This window comes from Pollachius pollachius (genome assembly GCF_949987615.1).
Source record: "Pollachius pollachius genome assembly, chromosome: 16".
Classification (NCBI taxonomy): Eukaryota; Metazoa; Chordata; class Actinopteri; order Gadiformes; family Gadidae; genus Pollachius; species Pollachius pollachius.
This window is the reverse complement of record NC_136949.1, coordinates 9,350,544-9,375,623: the sequence shown is the minus strand read 5'-3', so window position 1 is coordinate 9,375,623 and position 25,080 is coordinate 9,350,544. Positions and strand designations below refer to the sequence as shown.

The 25,080-nt window shown below is 45.0% G+C and overlaps 1 protein-coding gene across 1 annotated transcript in view; it reads right to left on the bottom strand.

The window, feature by feature from the left end:
- nrxn3b (neurexin 3b) overlaps window positions 1-25,080 on the bottom strand; it is a gene marked incomplete at both ends in the record, with an annotated part of 267,959 nt that overhangs the window by 201,270 nt on the left and 41,609 nt on the right. The window contains 3 exons of the mRNA XM_079753357.1: window positions 1,958-2,119; window positions 4,131-4,154; window positions 6,005-6,306. Coding sequence (XP_079609483.1) covers window positions 1,958-2,119; window positions 4,131-4,154; window positions 6,005-6,306 — 488 coding nt within the window. The remainder of the gene's footprint in view (window positions 1-1,957; window positions 2,120-4,130; window positions 4,155-6,004; window positions 6,307-25,080) is intronic.

Genomic DNA, 25,080 nt, shown 5'->3' with positions numbered 1-25,080 from the left:
TTGTGTGTGTGTGTAAGTGTACGTCTGAGTGTGTCTGAATGTGTGCATTTGTGCACCTGTTGGTAAGTGTTTGTATGTGAGTGTGTGTGTGCGTAGGTGTGTGTATGTAGAGTCGTGTGTGTATGTGTGCGTGTGTGAAACTGTTTGTGTGTGTACCTTTGTGTGTTTGTGTGTGTGGGAGTGCATTTCCCCAATGACATTGATGAATGTTTGCGTCTGTTTGCGAGTGTCTATTGTGGATTGTGGGTGGGATGAAGAGGCCTATATTGTGCCTTAGTTGTCCAAACACCAGCACCACAGTGTGGAGTTCCGTCTTAAAAGGTTCCTACAAAGACTCCCAACACTTTTCAAGTTTGCAATCAATCAATCAGTCAGCTTCCAATGTGTTTGCGTGGCTAATGACCAGACTTGTCTCATTTGAGACAGCGTGCTGATGGCATGTCGGAGCACTTCTGTTTGCACTTGCTAATTGGGAGTTTTGTCCTTCCTAGTTTTGTGTGAGCTTCTTTGGTGTCCTTGACAACACCACAAGGAGCACAGTTGGATCCATATAATGGGTTGTTCAAATAGCAGACAACTAAGAATGCATAACAAGTTTGACGCTAACTCAGGCAGGATCTACTCCGACAGAACCTAACAATAAACACTATGCAGACAGACGGCCCAGACACACACACACACACACACACACACACACGCACACACACTCACACACGTGCACACACAACTACACACTCGTGCAGCAGACGGAACCCAAATACCGCTGACGTACCTCCATTATTAACTACACTAACAATTGCTTCCGTTTGTTTGCGAGAGATCCAAAAACAGCCAGGCTTCTGCCAAACCCAAATGAACACATAAGCCCAACTGTAATCCGTCTAACACCCCACCAAAATCAATTGTCGAGCAGCCGCTGCCACCAACGCCTCCGCCGCCTCCAACTCCGCCTCCACCATCGCCACCATCACCACCGTTACACCACTTTGTTGCCAATACATCTTCCCGAGTGGAGACTAATAGCGGCCAAACCATAAATAACAGGCTGCTTAATACCTCCTGGTTTCGGGTGGGGGGGGGGGGGGGGACATCCTTAGAGAATGGATCTAAGGCGTTGCTACGTAAGCACAGGTCAATGTTTTTTTGGTTCACATCGCAAGCCTGCCGGAAGCCCCTCCGGCCCGCTGCGGTCGGAGCTGAGGCAGCGAATATTGCGTGATAGGAGCAACTTTGGAGGGGAATGTTCTCACGCGCATATCGCGGTAGATGTTGAGAACGGGAGCAGGTCGGGGGGAAACATTGGGGAAACACGGCTGACAACTCAGCAGATTGAATTGATGATGGGCTTTTTTCATCTCGCGCTCAGACTCTTCGATCTCGCTGGGACTAGGGGGAAAACACTTGCTGGTGTTTTATTATTGAATGCAGCGTTTGTCAATATGAAGCTATGTGTGTGTGTGTGTGTGTGTGTGTGTGTGTGTGTGTGTGTGTTTGTTTGTGTGTCTGTGTGTGTCTGTGTGCGGTCTGTCAGTATATGAGGTCATCTAACACTATTTGTGTGATAAGGTCCCACTTTAGGTTCTCAGATATTATCTGAATTATGTGTTTGTGATTGTGCGTGTTTGTGTGTTTGAATGTGTGGTCCATAAAACTATCCAACAATACAATTTTAGAGTATATTTCCATATAATAGGGTCTTTATCAATTTTATGTCCTCAAAAACCACCTGGAGTGTGGGTGTTTGTGTGTGTGTGTGTGTGTGTGTGTGTGTGTGTGTGTTTGTCCATGAAGGTATGTGTCCATGAACGTGCGTATGTGTGTCTGTGTGTGCATTTAATGGACCAACACAATACACATACAAATATATAACAAACCTTCGCACTTTATACTCAAACAAATTGCACTTCCCATCCTTTGCATCATCCCCATGAGCCCATGCATCAGTGCTGCACCTTACCTCTTTAAGGCAGCCCATGAAGTTGTTGCTGACTGGGGACCCTGGCAGGTCCGCGGTGCTGGGACTCCCGCCCACGTAGAAGAAGTCATCCGAGCCCAGCATGGTGTAGTCTTCCTGGGTATAGCCTGTGGTGGTGAGGATGCCATCCACGGAGATGGTCACCTGTTGAAGGGGCGCAACACACAGCCAAAGCACAGTCACTACTCCGCGTCGCCACACCATGAATCGCGGTTCAAACACACCTCCTTTTTTGGTCTGCATTCTGAATCGGGCGGTAGAAGTTTCATTTTAGGCGGTCTGCGCCAGAGGTCGGTTGGTTGGCGTTTTTTGGGCTGGTGGTTATTGAATCTTCCGGTACCTCAAAGCGATTTATTTTGGTTAGTTTTCATTTTTGATCAGACAGTGTTTTTTTCGTTTTTGTTAATGGATAGTTTTTAGTCAAAAGTTCCACAGGACAGGTAAAGAAAATATGGCAGAGGCATATTTTCTTTATCTTTGATGGGGGTAAGTATGGATTATAGGTTTGGTACTGAAACTTCAGGTTTGGGGAGAGGGTTAGTACAATGTTCAAACCAAGGACAAATTTATCACACTTGTCTTAGGTTTAGGGTTTTGCTGTATTGGTAACTGCAGACACACGCATTTGGACATTAAGGCAAGCATACACTCACACACAGACATACACACACGCACACACACGCACACACACACACACACACACACACACACACACACACACAGACATGCGTACACACACGCACACACACACACACACACACACACACACACACACACACACACACAGACATGCGTACACACACGCACACACACACGCCGGACACACACACACATACACACACACAAACGCACACACACTCAGACACGCTCTCACACACGCAAACACACACACACGCACACACACACACATACACACACACACACACACACGCACACACACCAACTTGTCCCTCTAATATTAACAAACACACACACATGCATCACAAAAAGAGGTTTTGCACAAAACACCAATCTGCAAAACAAGGTATTGACTGAAGTCAAAAAGAACACGTTGAACGGAACATGTAAGGTAGTACGTGATGAGGCCAGGCCAAGCTTTGAGCGAGCAGATCGGATGCGTGTGCCCATGCGAGACCCGGGCCTATATCCAATCACTGTCTAAGAATACTCATCGCGGTCGCCGGAACCCAAGGATGTGATGTCACGGCCGCGTTAACACCGGACCACTTGGGCCGCAGCAACCGGTCCCAGACAGGGGGATGCTTATTCTTAGAAGACCGATGCATATGGGCCCCAGGGAGAATGAGTGTAGCCACGACACACAACACAACACCACTTTCACCAGCATGCCACAAGATCACACGGGACTCGGGAGGGGTGGGGGAAAGGCAGAGTAAAGGGATAGGGGTGGAGGGTGAGTGGATGAGAGTGTTAGTGGTTATCATGAGTGAGATAGGGCAAAGGTCGGGACCTAAACCATGGATGTGGGGGATGGTTGCATGCCATGCGCCATAGTGAGTTGGAAACAACTGTCAGAGCTCCCGCAATGAAGGTAAAGGGCTTTGGTTTACGTCAACATGATTAAAATTGTCCTCATTCTGGGCACAGTGGCGTGGTTGACAGCAACATCTTTGCTGGGATTGTGGAAAGCTTCTGCCAGTTCTGGACGACAGTCCTCACAAAAAATGGGGGCTTTTTTGTGTGGGAGAAAAAAATATTGTAATAATAGTAATCATAATCATAAAAAGGATTATAAGGTCGTCTCCCTGACAAAAGGCAAAAAAGTCGAATCAGTGGTATTTATCGTTTTCTGGGGGTTAAAACTTTTTAGGTCATATTCGGTAGCAGAGGGAGAAAATAAAAAATAAAAAAAATATATAAAAAATATAAATGAAAATGTAAAGTGTCAAAAGAGAAAGGGGGACTGTGTGGGGGGGAGGGGAAGAAGGTTGTTGAGGGTCAGGGAGGATATTGAGAAGAAGCGAAGAAAGAATTGCCCGGTAATACAAACCCATCTCCTCATTTTTTGATAAGAGTGTCTCAGATGGAACTCAAAAGAGAACAAATATAAAAGAAGAGAGGGGGGAAGGGACACACGGCAAACGCAAAAAAAGACAATAAGAATGATATCTACCAGACAATGTAGTTTGTTTACCATAGCGTGTCCAATGCCTGATTGCTTTCCAGAAAAAGGGGGGAGGAAGAAAGGAAATCAAAACAATAGTGAACAAAAAACGGTTGTTAATAAAGATGGCGAGAAAATGATAATTAAATAAAAAATAAACGTGGAAGAATAGGATGTTCGTTAGTACATTAGTTGGTTAGATCTTGGTTAGTAGTAAAACAAAATGGCTACCATGGATGAGTTAGTGTCGAGGTGATTAAAACACTACGTGATTTAGCGGCTGTTCCTCAAGACTCATAGTCCGACCATAGCCGGATATTCCACATCGGGACAAATACCAAAAAAATTGACATGAAGCAGCAGATAAATCTACTTCATCCTCAATCTTTTCCATTTGTGTGGAACGGCTTTACCTGTGCCCACGAGAATCTGCGGTTTACCTTTTTTCGCTTCGTTTTTTTAGTCTAAGTTTAGTCTTCTGAAGAGGAAAAGAAGGAAAGGAAGAAGTAGAGAAAGGAATGAGAGAAAGCAGACAAAACCCCACAGATAGCTTCGCCTTGGTACTCCCTAAGCTCGGCGCTCCCTGAGGGGGGGTTCGCGTCGTGACCTTTGACGAACCTGCGAGGTGTGCCTGACTGTGGGTAGCATCGGGACATCATCACCTACGGGCGCCGCTTCTCTGCTAATAAACGGCTGGCTCACCTGGCCAACGCGCTAAATGTCAGCCGGCCGATCAATCCCCAGGAACACGACCGCTCGCTCTTTAGTAGACACAGCCGGTTAGAGCCGGTCTTCATGTCTTCGTGCTGTGCTCTCGATTTGTTTTTCGGTTGCGCCTCTGCATTCGCCCGGCATTTCACAGATCTAAGTGCTGCCCCAGTTTTCATTAATAAGCCATGTTAGGTTTTCAGATCTACCCTATATTATTTGATCAAATTCTTATGAAATAAATTACGATCATGATCCAACACAAATTTATTTTCAAAACACTCCTCGCATCTTTCCACATTTCTCATGTAACCCTATAATTATTTAATGTGCACAGCTATCCCATTACGACTACAGTACACGGGGAGATGAACAGCTTCAATTTCGCTCCAAATTTGTCCTTAACGACCTCTAAATGGTTTAATACTACACTGTATAAAGGGACAACACTGTCACACAGTCCCCTTCATGTTGTGGTCTAATACTTGTCCAGGGAATATGTCAAGGCTGTCCCCTAAGAGGCATCAACAAGCCAATGCATACTGCTTAGCTAAAGTGGCTCCAGGCTATATTTTTCCTAACAAGCAGCCTGCTTCATCAACTGCATCGTAAACAACATACCCTAATGGAATGTCGCTTCGACGCATGGCTTCTAAATGATCTTAATATGAAATATATATCACATTGCACATGAATGACATGGGCTGAGAGAGCGAGAGGACAACCCCAGACAGAGGCATCAGGTTAGCAGAGGGTAAGGTGCAAAATGCTAAAGTATCAGATATGTTTAGTTTGGAGGAAGAGGGAGGGAAAGTTCAACAGTCAGATAAGCAGAAGAAAACCTAACAAAACGGCAGCTTTTCTAAGCTCCCAAAGGCTCTGCATTTAGCTTTGTATTTCCGCCTGCATTTAATCAGTAAACTTATCGGTCAAATTAAGTATGACGTATATATACATGATTTCATCTGAAAAAAATGTATGCAGATTTAAAAATAATAAGCACAGATGACATCACTCTCGAAGATGTAGCTGTGATGCGATGACAACCAATCAAGAAAAAGAAGATGATAATCCTAGTCACACCGAAAAAATAGATCCGACAACGCGGCTGATCTCTAAACGTAACGAGAAACTAAAACTATGGTCATCCTACGCAAAAAAACAAAACTCTCCACCGCCGTCGCCCCCAGGGTTACCTGTCGCAGATTGCGCGTCACTTTGATATCGTGCCACGAGTTGTCGTTGAACTTCCCGTTGACGGGCTCCACGATGGCCTCGAAGGCCCCGGAGCCCAGGTTGATGACGAGGGACACGGCGCCGTCCTTCAGCGCCAGGTTGACGTAGTCGGCCGACTTGCCCGTGTGGAGCAGAAGGCCATTCCGCTGCCACGTCTTGAAGGACAGCGTGATCTCATCGCTGCTGCTCTGGATGGGGTTCTGGGAAAGGTCATAGCAGAAGTACTCGGAGCCGCGGAAGGTGGCGACGTTCTCCTCCCTTGCTGAAAACGACAAGAGAGGGGGGCGGGACAAAGCAAGAGCACAGGGGTTAGGTCGGCAACGGACTGCTTGAGAAGGCGTTTATTCGGAAGAGAGCAATAGCACTCCTTGGAACAGGAAGCTGCTGCACTTGTGTGGTTCTTTGTAGTTCTTTATGGTTTATGGTTGTGATTATTACGGTGCTGTACTTCCTGCCATGACACCTTCATTTCCCAGCTGGGATTAATAAAGTAAATCTTGTCAAAGCTTATCACTTCCAATAGCCACCGTTGGAAAGCAGAGGAAATCAATTTGTTAACGCTACAAGGTAATGCCGTGAAAGGTATGATTACGAGCCTGATCTACCGCTCCTCATCAACAACAACACACTTCGGTGTCTGACACATAAATCATGTGATAAACATGAACACAGACTGGGTGCTAGTGTGCTATTTGGTCTGAGCATCAGTCTCAGTTTTGGCTCCTGTTAACATTTTATCTATGCTACCTCCCAGGAGAAAATGATTCATGCACTGGTGAAAGCCGTTTGGCTCAGACCATGAAACACTACAACAGAGAGAACAGTGACACACATGAAGTGAATTATCTTTTACCAATTATGCATAAAAAGTCAAATATCCTCTTTATTCATATCCAGGTATTTTTCAATACCACAACCCAAACCAGGGCTTGGTTTCGGTTTCAATACCAAATCAATGCTTTTCATCACATCCTTTGAGGGTGAACACATTGTTCTACCAATAAACCAAACTAAAAAGTACTGAACCTCTGTGTTCTGGCCTCATATCATGCATGATACGTGGGATTATTTGATCCATTCATTCAGTTTCTGTTCACAGTTGGCCAAACACACGGGATGTAATTGAGCACAATTAAGGTCCATCAGAAAACAGGACACGATGACCGGGAACAGAAGACGCCCAACAAAGCAAGAGGGAGAATAGACCCAGGGAGAAGGCGGTGCTACACACTTCCCTGCAAGATGAGCAAGAGATGATTAAGAGATCAAGCCTGCCTCTCTGCTGTAGCGTGATTGACCGTGGCCCTTAGTCAAACATGGCAGGGGGGAGTCAGGGGCTTTATGTACTCGCATGCCAGCAGTTGGTAGTCTTGTTTATTTACACTCCGATGCAGAGCGAGAGAAGGTGGGCCCCGAGAGTCAAGACTTTGGCTAGTGGATTCCTCCCCGCCTCGGGCTAATACCCTGCAGAGTCACCAGAAATACAATAATGTATTTTTTTGTGTATAGATGCAAAATGGACCAAGACTCTGGGCGTGGTCCCTGAGGACTGGGGGGGGGGGGCTCGTTCTCATTGATGCCTCATTTTCTAGAGCGATACAACCTGCATACACAAACTACGAATTCACAAACTCACTGGGAAGTTTTGTAAATAACAAAAGCGGCGGGCAGACCAATTATACATCAGACAGTGAGAAAGAGCTAGACAGAGAGAACAGAAGAGAGGAATAGAGGAAGACAAAATTAACTTGGAGAGAGGGAAACAAACTTGAATCAAAGCAGCAGGCTGTAATTCTTCATTGTGCTGTTTTTGGCTTAGGGTATATTTAAACATGAGGGAGGTATAGTGGTGGCTGGCGGGGAGATAAAGGAGGCAAGAAAGAGAGAGAGAGAGAGAGAGAGAGACAAAGAGGAAACACGAGCGGAGGCTGTTGCATGATGGGAGATGATTCCGGTCATGGGAGTAATTCCCCCCTTGGCATCAAACTCGCGTCCCTCTGCAAAATGCGCAGAGACAAGAGGCAGTAGCATCGGAAGCTACAAAGGCCCTTTTAAAAGAGCCCTGTTCAACACGCCCGGGGAATAAATAAATAAATAGAAGAACATTATTTCTATTATCATCACGACTGTGTAGTAGGGCATTCATTCACACACAAATTAAAAGCCTGCCTCTTTTCTATTTGAGGGATTTTCATGTTTTTTTGTTTTTTCATCAAACATCTACACTGTATGTATTTTGTTGCACTTCAAGGACTTTAACGAGAAGTATTCCCCTGTGAAATATTTTGTCATGGCAATTACACCCGTGCTGCATCCTCATCTCGAAGGAGATGTCTTGTGTCACTTGAGCCTTTTCTACACAAGTTCTATGAATAAATATCAGCTCCGAGATGATTTAGCAGCCGCAAAACTGACAGCCAGCAGCCACGGACTGAGGGAGTTTGAACATACATCTGATGCTGATGCCAGCGCCGCTGAAGCTGTCAAGCGATCCTCCTCTTTGGTATCGTGGATTTACTTAAAGTAATTAGACACCCGCAATTGCTTCGGGCACACGGGAAGGGGTCAGTGAATGCTGCCTGTCTTGTTTCACAAGCACTTCCAGTAATTCCAGAAACCATTTACACCTGCTCGAGAGTTAAAAGGCATCAGCGTCTCGATAGGTTTTCTAGAACCCTCTGGACTAACACGGCACATCATTAAATAGCTACAACCATAACCACAGCCTGCAATAAGGGTTATTAGTGGGTTGCTGGCCACCCAGAGCAGCGCAACTTCTGTCTCTGTACACAAACTATATCTGTCGCCTTGCCGACTGATAATCATTCAAACAGGCCCCGAGACACCTGATCCCGTCTGCTCTCACCTGACCTGCGGGACAGAGGTCGTCGCCATGGCAACACCCTCTTCCACTCCATGCACTCTAATCAGGCTGTCTTTGTAAGCGCCCGCCACTCACGTTTCAACACCAGCTGAAGGATTCCTGTTGGCATTATTAAGACTGCAACAACTCATCACACGCACACACACGCACGTGATCAAACACTTACACACACTCACACACTCACACGTACACCTACACACACTTGTGGAATGGTGATTCACCGGAACTGACAAATAAACCAAGGTCCGGCAGAAAATCCACTTTTGTGCGCTACAGACGACTATTTATTCGTCTATCTTTGTGTGTCTATGTTAATTTCTCTCTGTTATATTTCAATCTCTTTCACTGTGTAATAACAAACCACAGAGACACATGGTTCTGACAGCTGTTTGATTCCTCATGAAACACCGGTTTATTATTTAGACTACTGTTGTGTGCTTTGGCCCTAAGTGTGTATCTTTAATTAAAACGATGCAAGTACAGTGTTACGGTGCGGCTGTTAAACCTTATCCGTGGCACAACGCCTGATATGAATAATAGAGGAGGCAAATTGATATAATGTAATATTTGTGCATCTCAGCAATATAAAACCACGGCTGTAAGCGTAGATGGATCCATAATAATCAGGGGGAACTGCACGGTCCGTGGAGACACGCCGGCCTCAGACCTGCGGCGTCCGTATTGATCATGCAGCTGGGTCATTTTCACTTATTTTCACCCCGGTCATCAATATGCTTTTTATGCGCTTGCTCTGCCCCCTTATGTGCGGGTCCCAGGTTTCAATTTCAAAATCCACTGGAAGTAATTAGCATCTTCATTACCATTCCTCACCTTCCCACCTCCACCTCTGTCCAACCACCCCACTGCCCGCCTTTCCAGCCTCGCTACTCGGCTGAACCTGGCACCCCGGTTGGGCCCTGGGGTCCTTTTAAAGGACAGGGTGGGGGGGAAACAGAGGCTACTGCCTGCAACCTTTGAACCTTTGTAAAGATTGAGGTATGATCATGGGAGAGGGAAAGCCCTGACATATACAGAGGGAAAAAGATGAGTTAAATGGAAGGATTATAGAAAAAAAGCGGTTCTGTAATTACTCTTGCTAAATTTAGACTTCGGCAGAAGAGGCTGGGCGACTAAGCCCATTAGAATAATTGTACACGGATGCTAGCCTGAAAGCTAGCGCACGGCTTTGACCATGGGAGTTTGTTCTTCTTCTACGGCGTGTTTAAATTGTGGGCTTACATCGCTGCATGTTAAATCACATTCCCTGTATCACATCTACAGATAAAAAGCATTACATGAAACCCAGGAAGTTCAATCCTGCTCATGGCTATTATTTGTTGGTGAGCCGAGCCGTCATTCACAGAAGTGGTGTGAAGAATGGTGTCACTTGTACAATGCACTTATTCAAGGAACTTAATTGTGTAGCATCTACAGTAGCTGCTATCGCTGTTTTACACGGGGAATGGGTTAGCCTAGCGATTGTAATACTTGCACTTGGTTCTATGAACATCTTTACTGTACCGACAGCGATATATTGTTTCACTTCTTATGACAAATGTACTTATTGTAACAAATGCACTTATTGTAAGTCGCTTTGGATAAAAGCGTCTGCTAAATGCCCTAAATGTAAATGTAAAAGTGGTGTCATCAAAGCCATCTTGTGAAACAGAAATCCCTGCTTGTGTGTTTTAAAATCATATTCTTTATGTTGCTTCCCTCCTATTTGCATAATTTGCTTCAAACTGGCGAATAATATGTCCGACCGATGTAGTGAAGATTGGCGTGATGAGCGGCATTGTTTCGTAACACGATGCCAACCCTAGCCATGATTCCTAACATTATGCTAAAGCAAACCCTGCCACTGCTTCCCAAAACTAGGGCGAAGCTAACCATTGTTACTTCTTCCCAGCACTATGCTAAACCTATGAAATAGCTCCTAAGGGATAGGCTAATGCTAACCATAGATATATGCAGCTGAAGACACGGCGGTGGGCCCATTGCATTAGGAGCATCTTGGATGACGTTGACGATCCCTTTCAGTGAACCGTCGCTTGCGTCAGACAGGCATATGCTGAGCTAGACTTTAGCTGTTCCCATAAAACACAGTCGGTGGGAATGTGTTCACTGGCTTTTATGAAATACCTGCTTTTCACACAGAGATCATCCTGTGAGAAAAAAGTTGAAACAGAGAATTTCCCAAGAAAAACTATTTATTCTCATTATTTACAAATTGTAGGGATTGAACGAGATTTGGGGTGTTTCCTTTTCATGCCACCATTCTTAATGCCCTGTGACACATCTATTTGGTACTGGTCATCATGTTGTGTGAGATTGGGAGAATTCTGTTTGATGTCTACAACAGATGTTGGCTAGTGAAAATAGAGAGAAGATTAAATTGAGCAAAGACAAGTCTACAGGGATATGGACGACATCAAGGCCGGTGAAAAATGACCCAATAAAATAAAAAGAGGGAGGGACAAACGGAGAGAAAGAGAAAGAGAGAGAAAGAGAGTTGGACAAATGATCAGATAAACAAGAAGATGAAGACAAACAGAGGGTGTGTCTAACATATAAAAGAAACAAGCATGAGAGAGAGACAGAACTAATGGAGAGAAGTGAGGAGTGGAGGGTGCAGAAAAAGAGAGCTGAGGGGAGGAGTGAGTAGGAGAGCAGTAGGGCAGCAATAGAGGAGCTGAGGAGAAGATTAGAGAGGAGAGAAAAATAAATGATAGAAAAGCAAAGTTGCAGGCAGAAAGAGAAGGGAAAAGAAGGAGAGGAGGGTTTCCAATGGTTTTCCCACATGGAGAGCATGCGTTCAGTCTAGCAGTCAAGCGAGGTTCCAGTCTTGATAAACCAGATTATTGCAGACGATGACACAACCCACCCACCAGTGTCAGACACAGACGCGATCTCTCTCTCTCTCTCTCTCTCTCTCTCTCTCTCTCTCTCTCTCTTCTCTCTCTCTCTCTCTCTCTCTCTCTATCTCTCTTTTCCTCTCTCTCTGTGTCTCCCTCAATCTTCCCCTTTTTAGCTCATCCTCTGTCTGACACATTCTCAGAAAGCTTCTGTTTTTCCACCAAGAACAGAAATACAAGCGAAAAACAACCCATTCATAGTCTGGAAAACACATTAGAAAGAGACTGCATTTCCCCTTTCATAAATGCACTATTATTCAGTGGTAAATACACCTTGACGTCAACTAGAAATGTCCACCACTGAAATAGTAAATATGTTATTAAAGGTTGTGTGATAGACATACAGATATAGATGCATACAGGGAGGACAAAATACCTGCACATCTACAACTATAGCTGAGTCTGCTTACATAAAATAGATGTCCTCTTTTCTACACACACACACACACACACACACACACACACACACACACACACACACACACACACACACACCCACACACACACACAGAAGAGCAAGGACATTGCATGATGTCACCAACGGTTCCCTTGTTAAGAAACATAAATCACAGTTGAATGGGAAAGTAAAACAGTTACACCGTCACTGACCGCAGAAGGCCTTATGTAACGAACATGTTGAAATGTGAAAGGATCATAAAAGCCACAGTGGTCTGCTCTGTCGCGGTTCCCTAGCAAGACTCGTGGCGCTTTAAAATCGAGGCCGAGGACTTTCACTTTGGTTGGGTACTCACTGTCGCTGTGTGTGTGTGTGCGTGTGTGTGTGTGTGTGTGTGTGTGTGCGTGTGTGTCAGTGTGCAATGAGCTGGGTAGTGGGAGGGAAGAGGAGTGAGGGAGTTAGAAAGAGATTGTGTGCGTGTCTATGTGTCTGTGTGGGGGTGGGGGGATGGGGGTCTGAAAGATTGGGTGGCTGTGGGGGAGAGTTGGAGGTCTGGGGTCCAATCCCATCAACTGAGGCAATTGTGCGGAGCAAATACTAGAATGGGTACATGAGCGAGAGAGGGAGAGACATAGAGAGAGAGAGAAAAAGGGGGAATGAACGGGAGAGAGAGAGAGAAGTGAATGACAGAGAGTCAAACTGTGAGAGTGAGAGCTAGAGACAAAGGCAGAAGTGGTTGCCCTCTTCATAGTAGCAGGGTAGCAATTAGAGGCAAAGGTGATAGCAAACTTGTTCAGAAGCATTAGGGGAGAGAGAGAGAGAGAGAGAGAGAGAGAGAGAGAGAGAGAGAGAGAGAGAGAGAGAGAGAGAGAGAGAGAGAGAGAGCTATCTACCGCGCCCATCGCTTCGCTTCCATGGCTGTGCATTGAGATGGTCTCATTTGACCCTTCTCAGACAAACCTGCCACAGCCAATATAGTTCAAGTTCCCGTCTGTTTGTCTGTCTGTCTGTCTGTCTGTCTGTCAGTCAATCATCTGCCTCTCTGCCTGTCTGGCTGTCTATCTATCTACGTATATATCTATATATGTATGTATCTGTCTATTTTTCTATCTATATGTATGGATGGATGTATGGATGTATAGATATGTATCTTTCAGTTTCTGTTTATTTATCTATGTATACGTCTATCTCACTGTCTGTCTATCTATGTGTCTAACTTCCTGTCTGTCTGCCCAAATGCCTGTCTGTCTGTCAAGGTATCTGTCTGGCTGTCTCTCTGTCTGGCTGTCTCTTTGTTTGCCGTCTGCAAGTCTATCTCTCTGTCTCTCTGTCTATCTGTCGATGCATCCGAGTGATCCAATCCCTCAAATGGCAGGAAATATGAACCCCAATCCCAGGGACTGTGTTAAGAAAAGCTCCAGTGTGTTTGTCAGCGATCAAACCCCCTGGCAGCGTGCCTCCAGAAGGCAGAGCATTGCGTCAGCCAGACAGCAGCCATGCTGGGCCACAATGAGATGTGACAGGAAACTCCCACCTCTCGCGGAAAGTTAGCTCCAAGATAGACTCTGATGGAGTGTGTGCAACTCTGTGTGAGTGTGTGTGTGTGTGTGTGTGTGATATGTGCGTGAAGGATTGCATGACTTAGATGTGTGTTGGTGTGTGTGCGTCTGTGTGTGATATGTGTGATATGTGTGTGAAGGATTGCATGACTTAGATGTGTGTGTGTGGGTGTGTGCATGGGTGTGTAGGTTTGTGTGTGTCTGTGTGTTTTTTTGGAAATGCAATCATTGCAATCGCATACACATCAAAGGTAGGGTTGAACGGAAACATTATATGCTATGTTATAGTGTAACTTATGTGTTATATAAATGTATATATGTAATAATGTTTCTATACAAATAAAATTGCTTTTGTGCATTCATTGAAATACAAAATGTGTAATAATGAGTTTCTTGTGTGTACTGGGGTGTGAATAAAAATGAAATCATAATGGTGTGTGTGTGTGTGTTTGTGTGTGTGTGCGCACGTGCGAGTGTGCGTGTGTGTGTGTGTGTGTGTGTGTGTGTGTGTGTGAGTGTGTGTGTGTTCATGCGCATGCAAGCGTGTGTGTGTCTGCATGGTTTTCTAAGTGTGGAGGCTTTGGCCCACAGAACATGGTGTCGACTGATTGGCCGAGGCCATCCCTGGGGCTTGTCAATCATCCAGAGTGGCATCGTCTTATTGGCTATTATCTATGCTGTCAGAAGGCCGAATGAACGTCCACCCCGGTGCATCCGTCTCTGTCAGTCCAGAGCTGGAGTCACCAGGGCTCGCAACAACACCACAACACTGTGTTCTCTTTCTGTTGCTATAGTGTTGACGTCTTGGGCCAAATGGACTTCTTGGCTGTAAGATAGCCCTGATCCACCTCAAAGATCAATTAATCGTACTATTTATTTTTTCTAGTGCAGCCATTTATTTTATTTAAAAAAATATCTCAAGTAAAAGGCTGTAAATTGGCTATAAAGCGTTTATCCCTGCAGGGTTTATTCTCTATTCTTCGTTTTATTCTGGTGCGCTTCTGGCCACTAGAGGCTGGTTATGGGAAAATGTATATAGTGTAGGTTTAAGTGGAATATAAATATTTTTTGCAGCAATAGTGTCTCTGTCTGTATTAATTTAACTAAAGTATGTAGAATACATTTACATAATATTGCAGGGAACTGCTTTGCTCTCCTTACTGGTTAAACTAAATAAGATCAATTACTTATGGGATTAGCTACTGGCTGAATATGGCATTCATATTTCCATTGGGAAGGGTGTGTCTTTATTGTATTAGATGTTATAATGCATATGAGCTCTTGACAACATAACATTAAGAAGACATGAACTTGGTTTGACTTTGTAGAAAAGAATTACCAGGATCAAACTGGAGGGAGAGAGAAGAGAGAGCTAGAGAGAGAGAGAGAGAGAGAGAGAGAGAGAGAGAGAGAGAGAGAGAGAGAGAGAGAGAGAGAGAGAGAGAGAGAGAGAGAGAGAGAGTCCCTCTCTCCCACTTGAAACAGATTAGCACACATCCTATTCTGAGCCGGGACTATCTAATATTTATTGCCTCCATAACTCGTGGCGTGGCGAGATATTTAACGGTGGGCTGGGAGGCGAGGGGGTTAAAAGGGGACCGCCGAAGCCATAAAAAGGACAATGAAATAAACATGATTTGGCCATGGAAGAGGCTCTTAAAGCCGCTATAGTCTAGAGTGGTAGCCCCCCCCCCCCCCCCCCCCTCCTCGCCGTCATCTGCACAGAGGGAGCTGCCGCCCTTCAGGTTTGCCCCCGCGGCCGTGACCTTGCCAAGGCAACGGATAAACGGTCGGTGGCGTGCGGTGTGGAGATAAGACCCCCATTTGGGTTACGTAAATGACCACTTGTGTGTGGGGGAGGAGGGGGGAGGAGGATGAACAAGTGGTGAAGGTCATCGCGCTGCCAAGTGCGGCGGAACCAAGGCCCGCAAATTAATTAGCGGGGTTGGGTAATTTTGTCTCATCATCAGTATGTGTGTGCCAGTGTGTGTGTGTGTGTGTGTGTGTGTGTGTGGGGGGGGGGTATTTTATGACCCGTTAGCATGTTATGGAAAAAAGAAAACATCCGATCTATCCTTGGAGAGAGGTGGGAAAACCGAGGATGGAGCTGTAAGCCGCTGAGGGAAATGACTCTATAACACAGGGAAAAAAGATGTTGATGTGGCTTTAAATCCAGCAAAAACCAGTCATAGCCGCAAAAACCACATCCATGCACCTACCACAGTTGATATATATATATATATATATATATATAGGAAAATAATAAAATAGTAATATACATAGCGCAAGAAGTGTTTTTGACACATGCCAGCAACAAATAAGAACATGAAAAGAAAAACGTGAACAAGAATCCAAAGGAACAAATGAGTTCTCAGAGACTGACATGGAAGGCCCAGCCCACGCGTTCGCTCTCTATAGTTTCTGTTTTTTTTCTCGCTGTCAGCCACGCAAGACAAAAGCCAGAGAAGAATTGAAATACACATCTAGGCCCAAGCTGAAGGACGACATCAGCCCATATAAAAAAAAAATAATAATAATCTCATCACCCTGGCTCCAATCTCTCTATTCTGAATCCCCATTTCTTACTTTACTTGTCACTCAGTCAAACTCCTTCTATTGTATGGTTTAACTCAAGTTATTTCTCTCTCTCTCTCTCTCTCTCTCTCTCTCAACACACACACACACACACACACAGACAGACACATACACACACACACACACACACACGCACACACACACACACACACACACACACACACACACACACACACACACACACCTTGGCAGGGGTCAGATACATAGTTCAATTCGTATGCTTCTTCAAGTCTCTATTGAGCTTTTCCGGTAAATCAATCCGTTAATGCTCTTTCACATTCCCACAACCCATTTATTTAAACTCCCTGGGAGTCTTTCCTAAAATGCTAAACAGAGGTTCACTCCTCAACACTAACCATGGGAAGGAGAGTGGGAGAGAGATAGAGAGAGAGCAGCATCACTGGTCACGTTGTAGTGGAAAACCTGTGTATGCATCTGAAAGAGATGAAGAAATAGAGATATGGAGCAAGAGAGAAAGAGACAGGGAGAAAGGGAGAGAGGGAGAGAGCGAGAGGGAGAAAGCGCAAGAGAGAGAGTAAGAGGCAGAGATATAGTGTTTGAGTATGTAAATATCAGTTGATGTGCGGATGTGAAATAATTGTGTCCACACATTCAGGCAAACTATAAATTATTTATGTTGGACTTTTCATATTTCTGGGTGTATATTATCTGGATATATTTAAGTGAGTTGGTGTACTGGATGCATATAAAAAAACACATTAATTGTCACTAAGGGATGTGTCCGTGGACCACAGTCACATGTTCTGTCATCATCACACTATTTCTTAAGATAGCCTTATAAGCCGCGGGCTGCCATGTTTGGACAATGCTGTTTAGACCCCCACACACACACATGCACGCACACACGCGAGTGCACAACACACGCACGCACACAAACACAGAGGCAAGCAAGAACACACACCCAAACACAGACAGACACACAAACATACACACACACACATACACACACACACACACACACACACATTCAAAGACACAGACACAGACACACAAACACACGTTTATCCCTGTTCATCTTAAACCTTGGAACACACCTGCTAACACCACATCCTCCAATGCTGTTCATGAGTCTTAGCCAAAGCCTGCAACACAACACGACTCATCCAAATCAGGTTCCGTATTATCAATGTCTATACAAAAAACAATATAATAATTGACTAAAGTCTATATAATACTATTTAAAGTACTTCAGTCGAGCAAAGGTACAAAAACACACCCTCTCACTAACACACACATACTCTCACACACACACACACAGGATGTTGATGACACTCTCTCCTCCCTCGGTTATTAAGCTGCCAGGCCAATCCGCCATCATCAATGACACTCTGAAGATGCTAAGCTAAATCACTACGCCGGCCGTTTCTGTGTGTGTGTGCGTGTGTGTGCTTGTGTAAGAAAGAGAGGCAGAGTATATTGGAAGATATGAACACGATAGCTGGATGGAGAGAGAGAGAGTTCAAAGCCGATAGGAGAAATAAATCATTAAAATGAAGATGATGACAGGGAGAGGTCAGAGCCATGACTTGGCTTTTCATGGTTCTTTTTAATAACACCTTCTGGGCTTGAAGAAGAGACTCCATTCAGTGTGGACATGACCTCTGTCCATCTGTCTGCCTGATATTTGTCACCCCAAACACATTCTTTGTATAGCTCTCAACATAACCCCTTCTCAACACAATTTTTGTGCTCTGATTCACACAACATTTGAACTATTTGTTGATATCATGGATTAGCTTTAGTCTCCTCTAGGCTTTTACTCATATAATAGTATATGGAAATAGTTATATATTAAATATTATCTAATCAGCTGTCCTCTCAACGGCCTTAACTTTTGTTAACTCCTCCCACAGAACGTAATCATTCATCTCTCTGTCGCTGTCTCTCTCTCTTGAGAGCTTCCAAATAAAGCAAGCAAGAGAGAGCTAAATGCCGGGAGGCTAACCACTTGTTATTGAGGGAGTGAGTGAGTGGAGCATTTGGGGACTGGAAGTGGAAAAGGTCCATTGGGTCTAGAGGACCCCAATTGTCCCCAACTCAAGCTTGGGTAATTTTAGGGTTAGTGTTACGATTTCTCGGTTGATATGGCCGAGGTGCCTACTCGGTTGGTTAGCTTTCTTTTGGTTCAGTTAGCTTGTTGTTATTTTTTTCACTCTTTTTCCTGTGTTGTTTTGAGAGTGCCTCTAGAAAGACACTTCGAAGTGGAAGCTATTGTTAGCGATGTTATTGGTAGGAGTGTTATCAGTTTCCAACACCCCCGTTTCAACTTCCACACCAAACACAGACTACAAAGCAACTCTTCCACTCTCCCATTATAAATTAAATGATCAACAAGTTATCTCAATAGGGTGCCCAAAACTGATTCAAATTAAAAATATTCTCCAATGCAAAAAGCCTAAGATCAGAATGGGGAGAATGATCAGAACCACCCCATGGGCTTATCCAGGTTCACGTCCAGCACAAGTCGTTCCCGGAGACATGCTACGCCAGTAGAGAGAAAGAACAGCCTGAGAGCAGGCACAGGAACGCTTTGATTGACAGCTCTGGAACGTCTTAAAGGGGTTGTTCTTCAGATGTACATCAAAGTATCTGTTGTTTATCTCACTTGGTGGTGTTGTGAGTAGAAAAGAAAATGTAGGATGACAGACAAGGAACACACACACACATACATACACACACACACACACACACACACACACAAATACACACACACACACGACAAGCATACAGTCGTACTGTACAGTTCAATACTACCCTTAAGGCTATCATCAGTCTTTGTATGTGCGTGTGAGTGTATTGCCGTGTAAGTAATGTGTGTGTGTCTGTGTGTGTGTATGAGAAGCAGCGATGCTAACTAGCATGTGAGGGACGCCGACCACCACAGGCAGCTCGAGATGGATAAAGACTTGAAGCACAGGTGCGCTAAGCGGAGTGAAGTGTGTGTGTATGTGTGTGCGTTTGTGCGCAAATGTGTTTGTGTGTGTGTGTGTGTGTGTGTGTGTGTGTGTGTGTGTGTGTGTGCGTTTACGTGTGTGTGTGTGTGTGTGTGTGTGTGTGTCTGTGTGTGTGTCTGTGCGTCTATGTGTCTGTGTGAGAAAGAGTGGAAGTAGCATTAGCATGTGCACATGTACACACACATATTACCCATGCATTGTGGTACTGGCTGTGAAAGCCTGCCTGCCATGCAAAGGCTGAACATCCAATTTCCATGTTCACTGCATTCAACGCTAGCTTTGATTAAAGTAAAACTCGGCCCTTTGCCTCACAGCGACGGCCATAACATGGTATGCTACTTGAATATTGATGGACTGCAACACAGGTTGGAGAGAGTTGAATTAGCAAGTCACATGCCCATGGGTGGGGTGTGGGGGGGGTGTAGGGTGTCTTATAAGGGGGCAACTGGGATGGTGGTGGTAGTGATGATAATGATGATGATGATGATGATGATGATGATGATGATGATGATGATGATGATGATGATGGGGATTGGGGACGATGAGAGGGGAGGTTCATTGTTTATTTTATCCTCTCTAAGGGAGTTAGTTGGAGCCACGGCAGGCCAAGCGAGGCGACCGACTGTAAAGACACTCAGTGAGAGAGGGGGGAGGCTGGGTAAACAATACAGGAAAATAATAACCTGCTCCTAAATTGGAAATCCAGCGTGTTATTGCGTGGCTGGGAATTTATCGGCGTAATCGCAAGGACGGCAAACACTGCGATGCCTCCCCCTTGCATGTGCGTTTGCGTGTGTACGTCTGTGTGTGTGTGTGTGTGTGTGTGTGTGTGTGTGTGTGTGTCTGTGGTTTCTCTTATTTATTTCCACTTTGAACATAACACTTCTATCGGTATCTGAAACTTTGATAAGTGACGCTACTGATCTGAGCAGACAAACATTTTATCAATCACTATACAGGGAAACAACTTAGTACAGGCAAATCATTTGTGACTCACGCCGAACACAAGCTGGTATTAGCATATCAGGTGAACTCGCTCCGACACTGAGCTTTTCATTTTTATGTATCTGTAGGAATCAGCCGTCTGTACTACCATCCGTCGTGACAAAGCATCAGCAACACTCCAATACTTCATAATCTTCTCAAAGAAGTCAAGAGTGAAGGAATATAACATCCCGCTAGAAGTATTAACGTTCATAACGTCTTTCCCAGCGCAGGCCTAGGTGACGGAAATGGGCCTGCCAGTCAGACCATTAAAAATGCAGACGGAATACACGGCTCCGTGGAACCCCCTTCCGTAAACAAACATTGTTGTCTGTAGCGATACACTCTGCTCTGCGTTCTCCTGGCTTTAAATACAACTTCAAATGGAATCGTAATTAACGAGGGCTAGGTATCCACGCCGCAAAGTGGTTCCATAAAATGGTTGCTACTTAAAAGGCAGTAGCATGAGGATAAAAACGACGAGCTGCATTTTCCTGTGCATACAGACGCCATGTAAAAGCACTTCAAGCAAAGGAAAAAGAAGAATAGGGCAGGAGAGGGGGAATCATTTGAATATTCGCTAGATCAACAAACTTAGAACAAGTGGCGCCATGAATACTCTTGGTCGCCCCCAAGGGCTCATGTTACACAGCACTCATCCAATGTCTCTCAATTGCTCTTTCTCTCACTCCCTCTGTCTTCCCTGTTCTCACCACCTCTCTCTCTCTATCTCCCTCTCTCTGCCTTCCGCTCTCGTTTTCTTTTCTCCATCTCTCTCTCTCTCTCTCTCTCTCTCTCTCTCTCTCTCTCTCTCATTCTTGCTTTACATTTTCACTTCAAAGACGGACTATACCGTGAAATTCATCTCAGGTGCAAGGGCAATCTGTAGTGTGTGTGCATGTGCGCGTGTGTGTGTGAGAGTGCGCGCATGTGTGCCACACACCTCACACTCTTCTATGTGTTAATCATCGCCAGCACGGCAGTGGATGGCAGACCAATGAGAGCGCAATTAAGATTTAGGTTGTGTGAAATGACTAGGGCAACACCCCCCACCCCCACCCTACACCTCCTCCACCCTACACCCTACACCTCCCCCCAATCCTCCACCATATCTGCTCGCGCAATCATTTGCAGGTGCTGTGCTCATCCCTAACATTCCGAGTGTCGTGGTCTGCAAGCCATGCCAGAGACTACTTTTCAACCTGTTTTTCCTCCACCCATAATCCCCCCACGCCCATCTGAGCACGATTGGACACAGACGGTTGGCCCTTGGACCCCGGCATGGCTGTGAGGCACGGCGAAAGGACCATTGGAACCCCACTCAAGGCTTAAAAAGGAGCCCCCTTTGGGTGCCCGAAACGGGGCTGGCTCCGCAGGCCTCTGGTGGAAGGAGGAAGGGGAGCGAGAGCCAAAAGACAGGTAAAGAGGGGCCAAGAGGAGTAAGTGGCTCCCGGAGTGGACAGGAAGGGAGCTTCTCTCCCTTAAAGGAAATAAGACCAGCTAGACCACAGGGTCTGGCTCAGGGAAGGATGTGAGAGAGAGAGAGAGAGAGAGAGAGAGAGAGAGAGAGAGAGAGAGAGAGAGAGAGAGAGAGAGAGAGAGAGAGACACAGAGAGAGAGAGAGAGAGAGAACGAGAGACACAGAGAGAGAGAGAGAGACAAAGAGAGAACGAGAGACACAGAGAGAGAGAGAGACAGACAGACAGAGAGAGAGAGACAGAGAGAGACAGAGAAAGAGAGAGAGCTCTATCAGCCCTCGGCCACACATCCCAGGCAGGGGTAAAAAGGCTGCTGAGGATAAGGCATGCAGGCATGAAGAGAGGCTATTTCTACGGGGAAGCCACAGGAGAGGCCAATCCAGGCCTGCCAGTGAAGCCCAGCGATGAGAGGTCTCTCATGGGGGAGGATGGGGGGGGGGGGGGGGGGGGATAAGAGGCCCTGCGTGGAAGAGCTCTCACGTCAGCACTTCAATCACGCCTAATCCCTGCTTAGTACACCCACTGCCCCAGCCTGGCAGAGAGAGAGAGAGAGAGAGAGAGAGGGAGGAGAGAGAGAGAGAGAGAGAGGAGAGGGATGAGAGGGAGAGAGGAGAGGAGAGAGAGAGAGAGAGAGAGAGAGAGAGAGAGAGAGAGAGAGAGAGAGAGAGAGAGAGAGAGGAGAGAGAGAGAGGAGAGAGAGGAGAGAGAGAGAGAGAGAGAGAGAGGGATGGAATGTTTTTCTGAATTTCTACCCGCTAGGTAATAAACAGATGTCAGAGCAGTTCGACTGATGCACTAAACAAATATATTGAGCTCAATGTGTGTCCTGCCATTGTTGATAAAATCAACAATGCGACCAAAAGTACTGGCAGCAGCACTTTCCTGCATTCCTTAAAACTAATGCAGCACCTAGAAAATAAATTAGCCATACGCCAATTTATTCTGTCCTTTCATTGACAGAAAGAGAAGCTTCACTGTGATCTTGCCAGATAAGTGTCGCTATAACTTCTATTCAGCACATTAAGAGCCAAAATTCAAGGCACAAGACAAGATTAAATGCTTGTCATGCCTTCAGAGATATCCGCCGCAAAACGAACGTTGTTCCACTCGTCAGACAGATATCATGTTATTCCCTTAATGAGTATCTTCACGCGCTTCTGGGCGGACTGTTGTTGTTCAGCCGTGGATCGAATCACCCCAAAAAGGAACATCATTAGGATACAATCTTGTTTAATCCTTCAGCAATTGGAACCCCCTTCGAAAAAAAAGTACTGTCAATGAAAAGCCTTTCTGTTGTTGAGCTAATTTACTTTTCATACATCTGCTCCATTTCTCATTATTATTTGCCCCCTAAAATGGATGAAGTAATGAGAGAGAAGAATTAAAATGGATGGAGGGAGAGATGGATGGATGGCTGGACGCAGGGCTGAAAGGGAAAAAGTAGCCTTGCAGGGTTGACCCTTGAATGCTTTGCCAAGGGACACACAGAACAGTGTCAAACACTAAACCCTAATCTGATGGATGATTCGGGCGATATATGCGTGTGTGTGTGTGTGTGTGTGTGTTTGTGTGTCTGTGTGTGTGTGTGTGTGTGTGTTTGTGCATGGGTTGTGAGCGATTGCAAGCATGTGTTTGTGCGAGCATGGATGTGTATGTTCCTGATGTAGTGGTGTAGAGGAGAGGAGGGAGAGGGAGAGAGAGAGATAGAGCAATGGAGAGGGAGGGATGTACGGAAGCAGATGGAGAGAGAGGAGATCACGGGGGGAAAGAGGATTAGGCCACGTCAAACCATCATCTCTCCCATAAATCAGTCCACCCCACCCACACACACTTACATGACCACGGTGGACTCAGAAATAGACACAGAGCTAGGATGATCCCAGGGCCTGACTATCATTTCACAGCCCTACTCTCACTAGATCTCACCATCTTTCTCCTTAAAGCTGAAGACTTGTATTTTACCTACTGCCTTATCCAACGCAACTCATGGTGATTTTTTTTATTATTTTTTTTAAATGTCTGTTTAACATTATAATCAATACATGAATGACTGAGCAGGTGCATGCTGGCGCTTGCTCTTTGACGCCTACAAGTAGACTGCAGACAAGGTGGTTAAACTCAGAACCTTATTATTCAATAGTTATAATCATTGATATTAATATTACTCCCAGTGTAATATTAATATCAATAATTAGAATTATTTAATAATAATAGCCCATTTTATTTATGAAGAGCTTCTAATTTAGGAAAGCTCAAAGCATTGTACAGGTCTAAAGCAGATGAGGCAGGTAGAGCTAAAACCGTACAACACTAACTTGAAACTAACTACAACTAACCAAAGGCCTTGGTATATCATATCTTGTATATGTATAGCTCTTTATGGAAAAAAAAGAAGAGGACGATGATTACAACGGATGTACGATGATGTAAGGGCTTGGGAGTGTGTGAGAAGTAAGAGGGATTATTTCCAGGGCAGGGCAGTCGATGTATGGGTGGTGGGCTTATCTTTATTACACCTGTCTTTGGTGTGAGACAAAGGCCAATTTTAGAACAGCAGGGTAAAAGTGTAAAACTTAAGTCTTTTGGACACGTTGGATACGCTACTTAATCCCGAAGCGTTGGCAAACTATAACTTTTGCGATGTAATTTTTTGCAAACATCACTATGGATTGAAAATAAAAGCTAAACAGAGTGTGAATAAATACAAAATGCCACTCGGCTCATCGGCAACACTCCTTTGTGACTGGTACAAACAAAACAGTTTTGTTGTCTTATAATAAGCAGTCTGAAAATAATGGGAAATACGAAGGATAACTGTCACTAAAGCTGTCATTATAGTCCTCACTTTGGACAACTTTTCTAGAGGCTCTTTTCATCACCATGACAAAGCAATATATATATATTATAACTTTTTTTGTACAAATTATGTAATGTTCTGAATATTGATTTTTATTGAATTTTTTCCTCGCTCACAAAAACATTGTGGTTGTGAACACTGCAGGTGCCATGGACTTCATGAATGGGAGCCACCACTGCTCTCTGTCCTGAGGTGAGGGCCATATTGAGCCTTGAATAGACTTCAGGACCAGGGACAGCTCCCGCGCTCCCCTGCATCACGACTCTGCATTTCAGCACCACAGACAGAGCCAAGGCTCTCCACAGAGCACAGAGTTGCCTTGGTTGTTACACAGCCAAGATCGTTATTACTGCTACCACTGCTACTACTGCAATTACTACTAATAATAATAA